The sequence below is a fragment of the Crinia signifera genome, unplaced genomic scaffold (genome assembly GCF_055691185.1).
Source record: "Crinia signifera unplaced genomic scaffold, ASM5569118v1 HAP2_SCAFFOLD_132, whole genome shotgun sequence".
NCBI lineage: Eukaryota > Metazoa > Chordata > Amphibia > Anura > Myobatrachidae > Crinia > Crinia signifera.
Genome location: NW_028142025.1, coordinates 59,788 through 73,173, shown reverse-complemented (window position 1 = coordinate 73,173; position 13,386 = coordinate 59,788). Strand labels below are relative to the sequence as shown.

Below are 13,386 nucleotides of genomic sequence, written 5' to 3'. Positions count from 1 at the left end.
CACTCCGGTAACTTATTAACCTCTTCCTGTCTCCGGTGCAGCCGATGTGCCCTTGTACGGTGATAACCGGGATACTATGATCACAACCTGAGCGTTATCCCGTCAGCCCAAACTTGTGTCACCGTAGTCACTGGGCAGTTGTGACCGTACTGCATGCTGCAGGGAGAATGGGGCGTGTGACGGATAATCTGTGACAGTCACCCTACAGGAAGCCATGGGGATGACAGTGAGAGACGTCCTGGTGAACGCTCTGGAGAATTTGGGGAAGAACGGGCTGAAAAAGTTCACAGAGAAGTTACTGGACTTGGAGGTTGATGAGCGTTATAAGAAGATCACTAGAATCAAAGTAGAGGACAAAGACTGCGATGGGGTGGCCAATCTCATCAGGGAATACTACAAGGATGTCTATGGGATTGAGGTGACCCTCACTGTCCTGGATAGCATCAGTGAGAAGAACGTGGCAAAGGTGCTGGAGAGAGACTTGAAAAAAGGTGAGAGATGTTTTCCCATTGATTGGTATCCAATGTAACACCCCCAACTTTAATTAGAAGGTTGGATAAATCTCCCACTGATGGGGGAAGGGATTTGCTTATAATAAGATAAATGAACATTATTATGTGTTGTGCTTGTGCAAGAGGCACGGGGGTGTGGCCTGCGCCAATGCTCGCTGTGCATACTCACCTCGCTGCCCTCTGTCTCTCACCTTCGGGCCGATGATGGTCCCGGTACTTCCCTCTTGCTCCACTGACTTCCGATGCGACGCCACCTGTATGGGAAATGGGGGAGGAGATGATCATCACAGGCACTACTGGCCTCAGAGTGGTTACACCCACTTGTGGGACACAGTGGGTGTAACTCTGGTGGGGAAACGCTCCGGGGAGGGGAAGGAGCACGAACAACACAACAACAGATACAACACAGGTTCTACTCACCAGCCACCTACTGACTCGCTTAGGATGCTGGCACCGGCACCTGAAAGTGAACACACGTAACCTCCTGCTCCCTAGGGCAGGGCAATACGCCAACGCGCCTGTGGCTTAATGCCCGTGAAACCTGCAGCCTGAAGCCTTCTTACATAACCTGCGACATAGCGCTGGATCCTTTAATGCCACAGCCTAGCGTCGCGCAAACTGGCGCCTAACGTCCGCGCAACCTGCGACCTAGTGCCGGATCTTCCGATGCCACGGCCTAGCATTGCGCAACCTGGTGCCTAACGCCCGCGCAACCTGCGACCTAGCCCCGGATCCTCCGATGCCAGGGCCTAGCATCGCGCAACCTGGTGCCTAACCTGGAAAGAACACAATCTGCACAGGGCCACAATTGCATGAACCCAAGTACAGCATACAGTACACAGCGCCAAATAAAACAGTACAATGCAAAAAGACAACACTGCACCAGCACACTAGTGAGGGCTTACCTCCCAGCCGTGCCACAATAGCCCTGTGACGATACCTAAGGCCATGGCCCGTTGCCGCAGACCTATTACTGATAGTCCCCAGACCTAGGAGGGTCTGTGCCTAATACACCAATGGCCCTGAAGGCCTCACCTAACCTGAATGGGAGCCAAGAGGGCCCCAAACAAACACTACCCACGGCCTAATGCAATAAACCCTCCAATGGGCCTCCTGCCCACCACCACAAACTTTAGGGCCTAATGCCCAAACCACCAATGGGCCTAATGCCCAAGCATCCAATGTGCCTAGTGCCCAACACCCCATGGGCCTAATGCCCGATTATAACATCCCTTACTGCCCCCGGTACTACTGCTCGACTACCAGCGCCACAGGCCTTGTGCCTGAATTGGGCCTACTGCCCAAACACCTGGTGGTCTAGTGGGGCCACATTTGGACTTACCATCCCAGGGTGGCTGCTGGACCAAGCCTGGTCCAGCTACACGTGCTGGGCCTTCTTCACCGGAGGTGGGATGTCTCCCACCACCTCCGGGCTTCCTGCAGTCTTCACCGGGGCAAGCTCTTTTGCATTGCACCCCGCTGCGCCCGGGCTTCCAGCGTCCGCTGCTCTGCCCTTTGCCCGGCGGGTGGCAACGCATAGCAGTCCTCCGCAAACGCCTGCTGCCTTCCGGGGCTTTCACCGTCTTCTCCTCTCCGGCGGCAGCTCCTGCTGCTCTAGTCCTGGCCGCCGAACTCCCTTCCCGCTCCCGGCGCTGGTTAGTTCAGACCAGAGCCAGGGGGCGGGGCTATGACGTGGCGAGCCGGGATTGGCTCGCCACCGCCACCCATGATTGGCTCACCTTTGGCGCCAAATACAAATCTCCGCGCCGCGATTGGCGGGGCCTGCATCACAGAGGATGCAGGCCCGCCGCCATTGTCCGCGTGGAGCAGCGGTGGGTATGCACCGCGATCTCCACGCCCTCTGTCAACCGCCGTGCCCGGGGCCCTGCCTCCAACTCCATAGGATGGCGCTGGGCCACCCCAGGTAAGGAGGCAGGCGACCATCAGCAGGGCCAGTGACCGCACAAGTGCACTGGCCCCGGTTGCAGGGGGCGGCATCACTCAGCGGTGGCACTGCTCCGGTGCAGGGGAACCCATCCCTGCACTGGGGCGTATTTCTACACTTGCACCAGGAGAGATATGTGATTGGCTGTTATTGCACATATGCACATAGATGCACCAGTGTGTGCATGTGCTCTGTTTTGCCTTAAGAATGTGAAATGAAAATGTCGTCATGGTTGTAAAGTCCTCAGGCTTGGCATGTTGACATTGACCACATTCATTATGCTGGAATAATTATAATGTGAATTTGAATTGTCCCTAGTGGTCCCGTAGCTCCAGTAGTGGCTAATGTGCCCATTGGTGACCTCAGGGAGACGTCTGGTGCTAATTATGGCTAACCTCTATCCTTAGTGCTTATTGCCTAACCCAAACTCTTCCTCTACTGCCTAATCCTAACCCTTCTCCTAGTGCAGTCTAACTCTAACCGTTCCCTAGTAGCTAACAATAACTTCCCCTCCAGCAGCCTATCCCTAACCCTCCCCACTACTGCCTAATCCTAACCCTTCCCCTAGTGCCTAACCCTTCCCATACTGCCTAACCCTTCTCCTAGTGCCTAATCCTAACCCTTCTCTAACCCTACTGCCTAACCCTAACCCTTCTCCTATTGCCTAACCATAACCCTTCTCCTAGTGCCTAACCCTTCTTCTAGTACCTAATCCTAACCATTCTCTAACCCTACTGCCTAACCCTAACCCTTCTCCTATTGCCTAACCCTAACCCTTCCCCTAGTGCCAAACTCTTCTCCTAGTGCCTAACCCTAACCCTTCTCCTAGTGCCTAACCCTAACCCTTCTCCTAGTGCCTAATCCTAACCCTTCTCCTAGTGCCTAATCCTAACCCTTCTCCTAGTGCCTAACCCTAACCCTTCTCCTAGTGCCTAACCCTTCTCCTAGTGCCTCACTCTAACCCTTCTCCTAGTGCCTCACTCTAACCCTTCTCCTAGTGCCTCACTCTAACCCTTCTCCTAGTAGCTAACAATAACTTCCCCTCCAGCAGCCTATCCCTAACCCTCCCCACTACTGCCTAATCCTAACCCTTCCCCTAGTGCCTAACCCTTATCCTAGTGCCTAATCCTAACCCTTCCCCTAGTGCCTAACTCTTATCCTAGTGCCTAACCCTTCTCCTAGTGCCTAATCCTAACCCTTCTCTAACCCTACTGCCTAACCCTAACCCTTCTCCTATTGCCTAACCATAACCCTTCTCCTAGTGCCTAACCCTTCTCCTAGTGCCTAATCCTAACCCTTCTCCTAGTGCCTAACCCTTCTCCTAGTGCCTAACCCTTCTCCTAGTGCCTAATCCTAACCCTTCTCCTAGTGCCTAACCCTTCTCCTAGTGCCTAATCCTAACCCTTCTCCTAGTGCCTAACCCTAACCCTTCTCCTAGTGCCTAACTCTAACCCTTCTCCTAGTGCCTCACTCTAACCCTTCTCCTAGTGCCTAACTCTAACCCTTCTCCTAGTGCCTAACCCTTCTCCTAGTGCCTCACTCTAACCCTTCTCCTAGTAGCTAACAATAACTTCCCCTCCAGCAGCCTATCCCTAACCCTGCCCACTACTGCCTAATCCTAACCCTTCCCCTAGTGCCTAACCCTTATCCTAGTGCCTAACCCTAAAGGCCCCCATACACTAGCCGATTTTGGTCAGATTTCAGCCAGATCAGTCGGATCTGGCCGAAATCGGACCAAAATCGGCTAGTTTTGATGTCCCCTCAGATCCGATGCGCGGTCCCGTGCGCATCGGATCTGCGTCGGGTGGTCGGACCTGCTGCACGTCCGACCACCCGACTTAGGACCTAGTTGGGCGGCGCGGCGGTAGAGGGAGCAGGGGGGGCTGGGGGCGCTGCAGGGGACACAGGCGGCATAGAGCCGGGCAGGGGGAGCCGGCGGGAGCTGTCAGTACGGAATTTAAAAAAAAAGCCCATACAATGAATGGGCGGCCTGTGATTGGCTGAGCGCTCTCTCAGCCAGTCAGCAATTGGCTGAGAGAGCGCTCAGCCAATCACAGGCTGCCCATTCATACATAGCAGCAGCGGGGACGGGCAGCGCAGTGGCGGCTATTATATTTTTAAAATACTTGTCAAATGACCGGCCGCTCTCTGATTGGCTGAGAGCTCTCCGGCCAATCAGAGAGCGGCCGGTCATTTGACAAATATTTTAAAAATCTAATAGCCGCCACTACGCGTCCCGTCTCCGCTGCTGCTATGTGTAAGTACACTGCCCGGCCAGGTCAGCAGCGCTCACCGCACCCGCCGCCCGCCCCCACCACCGCTGGCCGCCACTGCCCGCCCCCACCACCGCCGCCGCTGCCCGCCCCCACTACTCCTCACCGCCCTGCAGCTCCCCGGGGTTTTTTTTTTACATGGGATAAATCGCATGCGATTTATCCCATGTAAAAAATGGCACATCAAGTGCCAAATTGTATGTGAGCCTCCCGGGGAGCTGCCGGGCGGCTCGCAGGTAAATTGGGTCCGACTTGTCCCTAGGACAATTCGGCCTAATGTATGGTGGCCTTAACCCTTCTCCTAGTGCCTAATCCTAACCCTTCTCTAACCCTACTGCCTAACCATAACCCTTCTCCTATTGCCTAACCCTAACCCTTCCCCTAGTGCCTAACCCTAACCCTTCCCCTAGTACCTAATCCCAACCCTTCTCTAACCCTACTGCCTAACCATAACCCTCCCCACTACTGCCTAATCCTAACCCTTTCCCTAGTGCCTAACCCTTCTCCTAGTGCCTAACCCTAACCCTTCTCCTAGTGCCTAATCCTAACCCTTCTCCTAGTGCCTAACCATAACCCTTCTTCTAGTGCCTAATCCTAACCCTTCTTTAGTGCCTAAACCTTCTCCTAGTGCATAACCCTTTGGTACTTGTGGAGTATCACGGCTCCCATCGTATGGCATCGTATGCCATATGTAGTGGCATACGATGGTATACAATGCAATGCGATTTTTACCGATTTTTGAGCATTTTTGGTCAAAAATCGTATGCGATCGCATCGGATGCCATACGATGGCATACGATGCGATGCGATGGCATACGTTTTTTATCTTAAATGCATCAAAATTAGTATGAAACATGTTAATTGGCCCCCAACTGTCATTTTTCACTGTGTACCACCCCCAATATCAACGCCAACCCGAAGCGTGGCGAGCGCAGCGAGCCCGCGAGGGGCGGGGGTACGCGTCCTATGACCTTTTCATACCCCCACTATCCACGTCAGCGTGGAGTTCAGAATAGAAAGTGTGGCGAGCGCAGCGAGCCACCGAGCCCGAAGCGTGGCGAGCGCAGCGAGCCCCGCGTGGGGACGTGGATACCTGTGAAGCCCGCCAGGGGACGCGTATAGCTGTGAAGGTATCCGCGTCCCCTCGCGGGGCCCGCTGCGCTTGCCACGCTTCGGGCTCGGTGGCTCGCTGCGCTCGCCATGCTTTCTATTCTCAACTCCACGCCGACGTGGATAGTGGGGGTATGAGAAGGTCGTAGGACGCGTACCGCTGCCGCTCGCCACGCTTCGGGTTGACGTTGATAGTGGGGGTGGTACACTATGAAAAATGGCATTTGGGGGCATTTCACATGTTTACTACACATTTCAATGCATTTTGATGCATTTCAGTGCAAAATCGGGTGCAATCGCATCGCATGGGGGATTCATAGCTTTAAAACATTAATGGTGCAAATTATTTCTTCCCCGAATAACTTCCAAATGGCAATAAATTGCACATTGTTAGTCTATCTTTAAAGTAAAAAAATGTATATTACAATTGTTGTTGCGGAGTTGGGCACAGACATTCTCATTATCTTGTTTATTTAATTTCCATACAAAGATTATAAAGTATCATCTATATACCTACACCAATATACTAGTTTTTCCCCGTAAGCATGTCCATTTCATACTGAATCCCAATAATCTTTGAAAAGTTAGTGTAACTAGGGGCAAACCTTGTACCCATTACTGTGCCTACTTCTGAACATTATATAGTAATATCTCTAAATGTATTTAAAATGTTCCTTGAATAATGTAAATATGATCTGGATGGATATATTTAAAGGACACAAAATGACCAGTGGGGACTGCTGTAGTAGCCTGACCATGTGGATTCTGTTAAACTAATGAACTATCCTTGTATTTTGTTTGCTGTTGTATGTTTTTTTGTTTAGTTACTGTACATTCTTTATCCATGTTCATAATGCATTGGAATCTTTATTCATTCTTATTTGCTTTCTATAAAGAACTGGTATACCGCATACATTCACTGCATGTTACAAGCAAGTACAATGATACATTAGTATATGTAAAAAGAATAATGGTAGTTTTTATTTAGTTTCTCACCATTTTTTTTTACTGCCTCTTATGTGATAATCTCTTACTTTCTATTTCCAGTTGATGGATTTGAAAGACTGACTCTGTCAGAGGGATCAGGTGACCGAGCGACTCCTTCAGGTGAGAACGAAGCTGACAGGAAGAGAGCAAGTAGTATTGGTGGGAATTGGGGGCGGGGACATGAATTTTAGGAGTTCAGTGCAAAAACAACATTTTCTTTTGCTGTGTCTATAAAGGTTTCTTGGTGTTTCCTTGGGTGTTAAAATTGTCAAGGTTACACACTATGCTAAGTGGTCCGGTGACTACCATTTCCCGGATGTGTCCTCGTACATCACTGCTGCAGTCGCACCAAACAGCCCTCCCACCGTGCCAAGTCCTGTGAGACTCTGCTGGCACTGGGCACCATTCTTGCGTCTGTTTTTGATGAAAATGCATCTTTTATTTGCAATGCACCAGGAGACTCTGGTATATCTGTGTGCGACTGAGTCTCTGAGTCTGTACAGAAGGTGCTACAATGTAGCAACCACAACTTTTTCCTAGTACAGGTTTCTTTGCGCTCCGTATACAGGATACGGTCCTTTGGTCGACCCTGTGCACCAGTCTGTCCCTACATAATGTCCCCAGCAGTAATATTATTGATAATGTTACTGATAACTACACAGTCATTTGCAGAAATAAAGTGATATGATTCCATAGAAGTAACATTGTAGAATATGAGTCTATAGCCCATTAAACTCTATTATATAAAGCAAATACTGGATTTGGAGGAGGTAATACAATTATCTGTGGTTGTTTTCCAGCGGGAGCAGTTATCCCGAGTCTGTGCGACAATGGAGAGATAAAGTATTCCCTGACTCTGGAGAGATTTTATCCCCGATACATACAGACTGACTGGACGTGTGGAGTCGGTGATGCACAAGAAGAGGTTACTTGTAGGAATCGCTACACAGAACAGGCAGATAACAAATACACAGTCTGTAGCGAGGTCCGAATTCCAGAGACGCTCCTGAGAAATCCAGACTGGAGAGTGTGTGTAAGCTGGGACCATCAGTACACAGACAGCCATGGCGCACAGGAGCTGACTCTCCGAGACCCGGGTGTGAGAGAGGAGACGGTTACAGACAGTGCACATGGAGCCCCTACAGTGAGACTGTCTGGGACATTGGGGCTAATTCAGGACTGTTAGCAAGCCTGCAATATTTGCATATGGACAAAACCTGCTGTGCTGCAGGTGGGGCAGATGTAACATGTGCAGATAGAGTTAATGATATGTAGCCTACACACTAGGCAATATTGTACACAATGGGGCTTAACCCTACCCCCACCCACAACCTAGCCCTAACCCCCACTATATTGCCTCACCCTCCTCTACCAGGAACGTTCTATGCTCATAGGACACTGGGCGCAGCATGCAGGGAAGCTAACCGGGTTCTAGCGGCATATTCTGTTATATAATGACTAATTACATCACTTAGTAGTAGTTACACGACAATCACGGAACCACAGTACAGGCAGAGATGCATCCACCACCCGAGTCTTCTATTCTGCAGTATATGCCAGTAATAATCACTAGTGGGATGCTAGGTCCACAGCGAGACGCATTCATATGTGTAACTACATTGTACCGCTCTCCTGCCCATATTATTATATAGATATAGGTTCTGCTGTACAAGATGTGAATGTTATAATCCACCTATGGGACGCCGGGCCTGTGTGTCATGTGTTCCACCTATGGGACGCCAGGCCTGTGTGTCATGTGTTCCACCTATGGGAGGCCAGGCCTGTGTTCCACCTATGGGACGCCAGGCCTGTGTGTCATGTGTTCCACCTATGGGAGGCAAGGCCTGTGTGTCATGTGTTCCACCTATGGGACGCCAGCCCTGTGTGTCATGTGTTCCACCTATGGGACGTCAGGCCTGTGTGTCATGTGTTCCACCTATGGGACGCCGGGCCTGTGTGTCATGTGTTCCACCTATGGGACGCCAGGCCTGTGTGTCATGTGATGCCTTCACTTCTGCAGATTTCCTGTGGATGCCGGTTGTGGAGGACATACAGACACCCCGTTTATACCACAACACCCCAGTCACCCTAGAGTGCAGAATCTCGGGGTATTTCCCGGACGCTGTCGCCGTGCGGTGGCTGAGGAGGAGGAAAGAGCAGAAACAGGAGTTATGCCAAGAGTCTGACGATGTTTCCATCCCAAGGATAAAATCACATAAGAATCCAGATAACACTTATAGCTGCATAGCACAACTGCTGCTCACCCCCACCCTGAGAGACCACCAGGGGGCAGAATACATGTGCCAAGTCCAACACCCCTCTCTGGAGAATGCGATTAGGAAAAGCACCGGAGGGTTCAGCATGATGGGTGAGTGTCAGACCACTGGGAAAGATGTGGCTTAACCTAAATCTGATAACGAGGTTAGATCAGGAAGCCACCGGATAGGGGGTACATGTTGCTTTAATATGTTATCAGGGTATTCTTATCCGTTCCTCATGCTGTGCCAATGTGCGGTGCCAGGGTTCCATGGATTTTCAAGTGGAGGCTACACTGGCAGTGTACAGTCGTAGCGAAGTCGACATTCAGAATGTCAACACCAGAATGTTGATAGATGTCAGCATGGACATTACAGTAGGTCAACAAGCAACCTGTAGACTTTCAAAAATGTTGACATGGTTTACAATGTTGACACTCTAATGTCGACATTCCTTTTTTTGCAGATTTTATCCTATGCATAACCCTAACCCTGAAAATAATGCAAAAATATACCGTCTGCATTCTGGGGTCAGCATGTTAAAAGAGAGCGAGACAGTGGTTGAAGCTTTTCCCCTGCACAATTATCGAGTCTAGAAGAGGGGTCGCTGGTGATTTAAATACAAATTCCTAGGGGAACGGCCAGCATTTTTTATGGGGACCCCCATAAAACATTGGGCGTTCCCCTGCTCCAGGTCGCTCTCCGCCCCCTCCCTCTCCTGGGCATGCCAACACCCGGTGAGTGTAATACTCGCCAAAGGCATAGAATGCGGTGTGGGCTTCACCTCTGGTAGACACAGTGGGGCAGATGTATTAAACTTTAACAAGAGATAAATCCAAAGGTGATAAGGAGAGATAAACGTCCAGCCAATCACCTGCTAACTGCCATGTTACAGCCTGTATTTGTGAAAAGTCAGTAAGGAGCTGATTGGCTGGACGTTTATCTTTCCTTATCACCCTTGCATTTATCTCTTGTTAAGGCCTAATACATCTGCCCCAGTGTAACCTGGATGTAACAGTGGCTGACATGTAGTAGCTTCTGGATTGAGGACAAACTGTCATAGACCCATCCAATATCTCAAAAAGATACTTTCAATTAGCGCAGTAACATTTTTAGATACATATATTGTGGTTTTGTCAGAACAATGTAAATGCCTCACCCATGGCCGACTCTTTACGTTCTTCATCTTGTTGTTACCACCCAGCGAAACCTCAGGAGGAGCCCATACAGATGATACTGGATGATGAGCGTGGGGTGGTGCACTTCTCTCTGCGTCTCATGATGTTTAATCCCAAAGAGATCAGCATCAGGTGGCACCGGGACGAGATAGAACCCAGGAGAGGAGTGCAGCAGGGCATACTACACACGGAAACCTTCACGGGGCATGATGATGGCTTTTTGTGGGACGTTACCAGCGAATGTGGCATTCTGGGGTGCAGCTTGGCCGATCCCCAATTTAAGCTCTATGTGACTTGGCACCATGCGTCTATGGATGGACCTGAGACCAAAGAACTGACTGCAAGAGGTAAGAATTCCTGGAAACTCAATACACTTATAGAATATAGCACTACCCATAACGCAATACTAATATACAATAGGCATCCCAATGGAAGGATGCCATCAGGTACGGCTCCTGAATCTGGGTGGCACCACTGAGTCAGACTAGCACAACAGGATGGATGACTTAGAGAAGTATCCTGGTTGAACTCAACTCAAACGGAACTTAAGTTAAATGGTGTTGAAGGCACCACCTTCACATGTTCAGCTGAGGTACTGGAAAGTAGATATTGTTGGGTAGGGGGTGGGAGCTGAAGCTTTGCCAAGGGCGCTGTAAAACCTTGTATCGTGCCATGGTAACATGCTGGGATTCACAGAACTCTAATGTCGTCTGGTGTCCACATCAATTTGGAGTTTGGACAAGACCCTGAGACTCACTAGATGGCAGTGGCCCCAATGATATATGGCAATGATTGCTTATATTTAGTAGGGTTCTGGATAGTAGGGGTAGTTGTGGGCAGGGCTGGATTAAAGCAGGGGAAAAAGATGTCAGTACCCCTGAGCCCCCCTCTAGCTAGGGGCCCCTTGTGGTTGGCATGTGTTTTTCTCATGCAGTTTGCGGCCAGTAATGACAAGTACAAGGGGGCCCCCCTGTCTAAAGTGCCCCGGGCCCCCCGAAGGCTTAATCTGGCACTGGTTGTGGGTTGCTATAGGTTACAGCAGTTATAGGTGTTGATGCTGGATGATTTAGCTAAATTAAAACTCGTGTTGGTCTAATATTTACATCTAATAATTATTTGTATTTGTAGATCTTCCCTGGCGGCCAGAAGTAGACGAAATTATCTCACACCTAATGGTTGATAAACAAAAGACCAAACTGCATTGTCACATGAGAGGATACTTCCCAAATGCTGTAACGGTGACCTGGTTGAGGAAAGGACAAGGGAATGATTCTGTAGTACCGGTCTCCAATGGCTGCACGTCCGAGGTCTTACACCATCAGAAGAAGAGCGGAACGCGTGGCTATAGATGCGCGGCCATTTTGTGTTTTACCCCAACGGTGAGGGAAGACCAAGGAGCAGAATACATCTGCCGAGTGGACCACCCCAGCCTGGAGCACCCCCTGGAGAGGAGCACGGGACCGCTAAATATACGTAAGTACATTCTCTAGAAATGACCTCCCTCCACTCCAACATCCCCACGTTCCCCTGTGATCCCCTGTTCTGTAGCTTTTGGGGGTATACTGTATATAAAACCTCAGAGAGTGATAAAATTGTAAGAGAGAAAATTCTAGCCAATCAGCTTCTACCTTACATTTTACAACCTGTGTTTGAAAAATAACAGTTACAAGCTGATCGATTGGTACTTTATCTCTCATGGTTTTATTCCTATCCGAGCTTTGATAAATACCCTCTTATGTATCTATATTGCTATAAGGTTTATTCATAAATATGCATTATAAACATACCAACCAATCGGCTGCTAGCTTCCATCTGCCTAGTGTTTGATAATCAAAGCAAAAGCCTTATTGGTTGGTATGAGTACGGTGCAGATTTAAGCCTGTGAGTGACCATCAGCTTCCGATAACTATTGCTCTTTGTTTTTCTTCCGCTCCCCAGGAGAGAGCTGCCCCCCACAGGTCTCAGACATAATTACCCCAAGGCTGGAGGATAACAAACAAGCGACTCTGACCTGTTACATTTCTGGATATTTCCCAGATTTTTACGCCAAATGGTTCAGAAAGGAGGCCGGAAGCCTGACGGAGCTGCCTAATGACAGATACGAGAAGTCACATTGCAGATCATACAAACGGGATGACCAGATCTATTCACATAAGGTTCAAGTGACTTTTACCCCTGTCCAGAGCTCCGACCAGGGGGTGGAAATAATCTGTGTAGTGGAACATGATCTTCTGGAACAGCCAATAGAGAGAAGCACGGGGCCACTGAATGTGTCCGGAATCAGTATAGGGATGTAAGGAAGGAAATAGAAGATGGCGCCATCTAGTGGCCAAACAAGATATATACATAAGACATGGGAAAGAACAATAAAAAAAAAACATTAAAAATGAATGATGCAAGTAATTTATTATTTTTTTATTGTTTTTTTATTGTTCTTTCCCATGTATTATGTATATATCTTGTTTGGCCACTAGATGGCGCCATCACTAGTTCACGCACAGGTTTTCCAGTTTAGTTATGACACCATGCACGTATATTTTGTTTTTTCACTTTTTTTAGCATGTATTTCACAACCTGAGTGATCTATACAGGATGCCGCTGCCACACATTATGTAATGTTCCAGATTTGTCTCACTTTCATCCACACTCATCATAACTTGTCATTTTGCCCACAGTGCCCTCAGTTGCCGGCATCGGACCCTGTGGACGCGCATTGATGACGCGTACGAGCGCGCCACACTATGACGCGGTTGAAGCGCTGCATCGAGCACAGAGCCCTGGCGAGTACCGGACCGGCGCGTGGAGCCCATCATTATCACTGGGGGCGGGTAAATAATGGAGCTATGATTTGGCTATTAAAATAAGGATTTGCCAACTATTCATTAGGTCTCCATTATCGGTCAGTTATTGATCCATTATCTACCTATGTATCTATTTAACTGTCTATATAAATATCTATCTACATGTATTGTGCTGGGTTTTGCCATCTATCTACCTACCCACATATCTATCTAATGATTTACCATCTATCTACCTACCCCTCTAACTCTCTAAACATTTACCATCTATCTACCCACCCATCCATCCATCTATCTTTTGATTTAACATCTGTGTACCCACCCACCT

General features: G+C 49.1%; 1 protein-coding gene across 1 annotated transcript; it reads left to right on the top strand.

Moving 5' to 3' along the window:
- The first annotated feature begins 214 nt into the window (after positions 1-214).
- LOC146053261 (uncharacterized) lies at positions 215-13,103 on the top strand. Its single transcript, XM_083167964.1, has 7 exons — positions 215-516; positions 6,829-6,947; positions 7,628-7,924; positions 10,287-10,607; positions 11,389-11,733; positions 12,199-12,416; positions 12,936-13,103. Exons 1-7 carry the CDS (start codon positions 215-217, stop codon positions 12,975-12,977), a joined length of 1,644 nt encoding a protein of 547 aa, XP_083024090.1. The 3' UTR covers positions 12,978-13,103.
- Positions 13,104-13,386: the final 283 nt, after the last annotated feature.

Coding starts and splice junctions, on each gene's coding strand:
- LOC146053261 (XM_083167964.1), top strand. CDS start 215: ATGGGGATGACAGTGAGAGACGTCCTGGTGAACGCTCTGGAGAATTTG. Junction 7,925..10,286: donor GCTGACTCTCCGAGACCCGG/GTGTGAGAGAGG, acceptor GTTACCACCCAG/CGAAACCTCAGGAGGAGCCC. Junction 10,608..11,388: donor CAAAGAACTGACTGCAAGAG/GTAAGAATTCCT, acceptor TTGTATTTGTAG/ATCTTCCCTGGCGGCCAGAA.